This window comes from Physeter macrocephalus, chromosome 11 (assembly GCF_002837175.3).
Source record: "Physeter macrocephalus isolate SW-GA chromosome 11, ASM283717v5, whole genome shotgun sequence".
Classification (NCBI taxonomy): Eukaryota; Metazoa; Chordata; class Mammalia; order Artiodactyla; family Physeteridae; genus Physeter; species Physeter macrocephalus.
The window spans coordinates 17,588,255-17,592,203 of record NC_041224.1 but is presented as its reverse complement, the minus strand read 5'-3'; the positions used below and the strand labels follow the sequence as shown (position 1 = coordinate 17,592,203).

Below are 3,949 nucleotides of genomic sequence, written 5' to 3'. Positions count from 1 at the left end.
GTTGTGGCCTCTCCCGTTGCGGAGCACAGGCTCCGGACGCGCAGGCTCAGCGGCCATGGCTCACGGGCCCAGCCGCTCCGCGGCATGTGGGATCCTCCCAGGCCGGGGCGCGAACCCGGTTCCCCTGCATCGGCAGGCGGACGCGCAACCACTGCGCCACCAGGGAAGCCCCAGACCGGAACTTTTGAGTCTCTTTCTTGCACTAGACTCTTTCTGCTGGGGTTCGTGCTCTAAACTGAGCTTCCTTCTGTGCTCATAGTCTAGGGATTTGATTATTTGCCACTTTCCCCCCCTCTCTACTCAGTTTTTGGTGTTTTGGGGTTTTTTTGAAGAATTTACAATTCATTTCTTGTCTCTCCTCCTCAGATAGAGAGAGCCATTTCCCTGCCATTTAAAATTTGTTTTCCTAGTGTGAGTTAAGGGAGTCATCTTTCAAAGCACTTAAGAGAGTGAGTCTCTGATGAGTAGATTTGCTTGTCGCCCTCCTCCTCCTTTGCCGGCTCCTCTGCCACCCCCCGCCCCCCAGCATCATTCGTCCCTGTGGCGCTTCCCCGGGAAGGTCACTGCACTGCGGTGATGACTCTGGGTACCCAGGCGTATCTGTCACCACTTGCTCCACAGCACAGCTCCTTAAACCCTCAGAGCATCTCTATGACGTAGATATGATTATCTGCATGTTACAGATGAGAAAACTGAGGCTTGGAGAGAATAAGCAGACTGTCCAATTTCACACAGCTAAGCAGTGACAGAGGCAGCTCCTGAACCCCTGAAGGCAGTCAGGCTTTGAATTTAGATAACCCGAAGTTCCGGTGGCTGAAGACGGCTGTTTCATCACTTCTCACGCTTCTCTGATACGCTAAACTCACAGTGCCCTCCTTCGACCAGTATTATTTCATTTCGATTTCCCCCTTTCCTACGTTTAGAACACAGGGATTTGATCTGTTTCCTAACGTGCAGCAGTTCACAAAGCTCCTCATGTTTTTAGTCCTTGAGAGGGATGCCTTCGACATCAAAGGAACAAGAAATCTTTGACCTGATGAGACAGCGTCTTTAATAGTGGAGATGCAGTGGGCAGGTTCCCGTGGAACCAGCGGTTCACGGAACTGGCCTTGGAATCTGGCAGAGGAGAAGGGAATCGAATCGTGCTTGGTAGAAAAATGATTCGGGGCATAAAATGCTCTTTGTATGGTAATAGCAGACTTCACAGCTGTAGTGTCATGATGTCTAACACAGCTCTGAGAAAAAGTACTGCTCGGGCACCGGATGGCCTTCGTTTTCTGAGGCTCACGGGACGTCCGGCTCTGATGAGAGTAACACAGGGATCCTGCGACGTGTGGACACCTCGTTGGGACCAGCTCGCACAGAGGTCATCTGCAAGCAGGTGGGTGTCTTTGTTTTCTCTGATTTGTTTTCCCCAGTGCCGCCCCAAATGCCACAGAGAGCTCGCTTGTCCTTGCATATCTGGTGTTATGGCCGGCAGCACTTCTGTCACGGAAGCCCCTTGGGTTTCTCCCGTGCTGCTGGTCCCTATCTCCCATCACTCCGGGCGCTGCAGACCCGAGAAGGAGCCTTTCCTGGTTCAAGCCTTGCAGAGATGGGAGCAGAGCAAGGAGCTGAAAGAGAGAGCTGGCCCTTTACATTCTGTTGCACAGGGACAATCAGCAGGAAGGCCAAGCATAGCTGGTGTCCCTACGCCCCCTTCTCACCCTGCAGCGTGTCAGCAACTGGCGGAGCAGCGCTGCAGGTGACATCAGCGCGTTATTCCTCCTGTGAGCTTGGTAGGAGGGAGTGACTTAAATCCAGACAGCACGTTCACTTTGATATCCCTGGGTGCTCAAATGTTCTGGTTTTGTAAGCAGATCAATATAGCTTAGTCTTGTCTTCAGTAAAAAACAGTAATAATACACTGGCTACAGGATTACCGAGTACTCACCCAGGAGCTGTGTTAGTGCTTTAAATGTGTCGTATCAATGAATCATCACAACATCTCTATTACGTAGGTATAATTATCATCCCCATTTCACAGATGAGTAAATCAAGGCCTAAGTTAAATCACTTGCTCACATTCTCACTGATAACGGAGAGAGCTATTTACCACTACTGTGCTCTGCATCCTTTCATTTCTTAATCAAATTCTGGTACAACAGACTTTTTCCCCACACCAGTGTCAAAAACTCAAGTGGGGCGGCCATGTGGGCTTCATGTGTCTGGTTTTACATAGAGAGCCTTGTCCCAGTTGAGGAATGACAGAGGCTTCTTCTCTCCTTGCAGTGCGAAGCTCACCTTGGCCATGTGTTTCCTGATGGACCTGGGCCTAACGGTCAGAGGTTTTGCATCAACAGCGTGGCACTCAAGTTCAAACCAAGCAAACGCTGACTACCTCCAAGAGGCCCCTTCCCTCGCCACTCCCTCATTTCCAAACTCAATTTTCATAATTTATGTGAATAGCTAGCTTTATTACCTACTAAACCAGGCTAAGTTTGCTGCTATCACCAAGCAAGTCACACCTTCTCTAACTTACTACCTGGAGTCAGCTCAACCCTGGCTCTGGCTTTGACTGGAATTTCACAAAATGACAGAGGGGCAACCATTTCCATTAAATCGACTTCTGTGGGCTTTGCTTGGACCAGAGGGCATGACTCTTTGGGGACATTTGGAGGCTGATGGACAAACCAAAGAATTCCTACAAAACCACCCTGAACGTTCCATTGCAGTTAAGTTCTTCATGGACATACATAGGTGAGAGATCAAGTGAAAAGAGGAAAGAAAATACGGGGTTAGACTAATTCACAGTCCCAGCATGGAGAGGAGCAACGAGGAGGAGGGTTGTGGATGAGCCGTGCTTTGGGGGATCCACGGGATGCATAGTTTTTTCAAAACTTTAGACTGTCTTGAACATACCAGTTCCAACTTCTCTACGGGCGACTTAAGTTTCAATGGGAGTTTGCTAGATTTCAGTGATAATGAATACAAGTGGCTACAAAGTTAAACTTTAATTTAGTTCAAATAAAATATTTACTAAAATCTGTTTGCTTTTTGTCTAAGCCTGTGAATTTGCTCTTTTATAAAAATGACTAAATCAAATGCCAAAAAATAATTAGGTCACGTGGTAGTAGGTGTTTGGTTACACCAATGCTGATAGCAACTCAAGTGTTTTTTTACAAATTGAGTCTTGAATAATTTGTTACTGAAAGTGCTTAAATCATTTTCTTTGAGACTTTATGGACAGAAAGGAGACTTAAGTATTCTATTTTTCTCTTTATTACTGTGTTTTGCATTATGAACTCTTCTTCTAGTGCTTACCCTGGAAATCACAACATCCATCCTTATTACAATCATACTAAAATTAATTTTTTCTACTTTTCCGAGAATGTTAACCTTAGAACACTTTAACTTCATTAACATTCTCCCATATTTTGTGTTACTATTGTCATGTATTTAATCTTATACACATATAAACCCCACAAATCACTGTAGTGTATATGTTGATATTCATCTATGTTTACCTACATATTTGCCGTTTCTGTTGCTCTTTATTTCTTCCTGAAATCCCATGTTTCCTTGTGGGATTTTTTTTTCTTCTGCTTGAAGAACTCTTTCTTTTAGTTCATGATTTCTCATGATGAATCTTCTCAGTTTTTATTGGTAAGAAAATGTATTTATTTGCCTTTCATTTTTTTAAAGCTTTATTGAGGTATAATTGATACATTTAAAAATTGCACATATTTAATGTATACCTTTGGGTCTCCTTTTATTTTTGAAGAATCCTTTTCCCTGGACATAGAATTCTAATTTGGAGAAGTTTTATTTGGACATTTTACAGTTTCATTCAATTGTCTTATGGCTTCTATAGTTTCTCCTGAGAAATCAGCTGTCGGTACAATTGTTGCTCCTCTGAAGGTAATGTGTTCCCCTCCCCCCACAACTGTTTTTATGATTTTCTCTTTTT

At 44.7% G+C, this 3,949-nt stretch overlaps 1 protein-coding gene across 1 annotated transcript in view; it reads left to right on the top strand.

Annotated features, from left to right (window-relative positions):
* The window catches only part of MSRB2 (methionine sulfoxide reductase B2), a 26,637-nt gene extending 23,610 nt beyond the window's left edge, over positions 1-3,027 (top strand). Inside the window, exons 4-5 of the mRNA XM_007100748.2 lie at positions 1,234-1,381; positions 2,272-3,027. Coding sequence (XP_007100810.1) covers positions 1,234-1,381; positions 2,272-2,376 — 253 coding nt within the window. The 3' untranslated portion in view covers positions 2,377-3,027. The remainder of the gene's footprint in view (positions 1-1,233; positions 1,382-2,271) is intronic.
* The last annotated feature ends 922 nt before the right edge of the window (positions 3,028-3,949 follow it).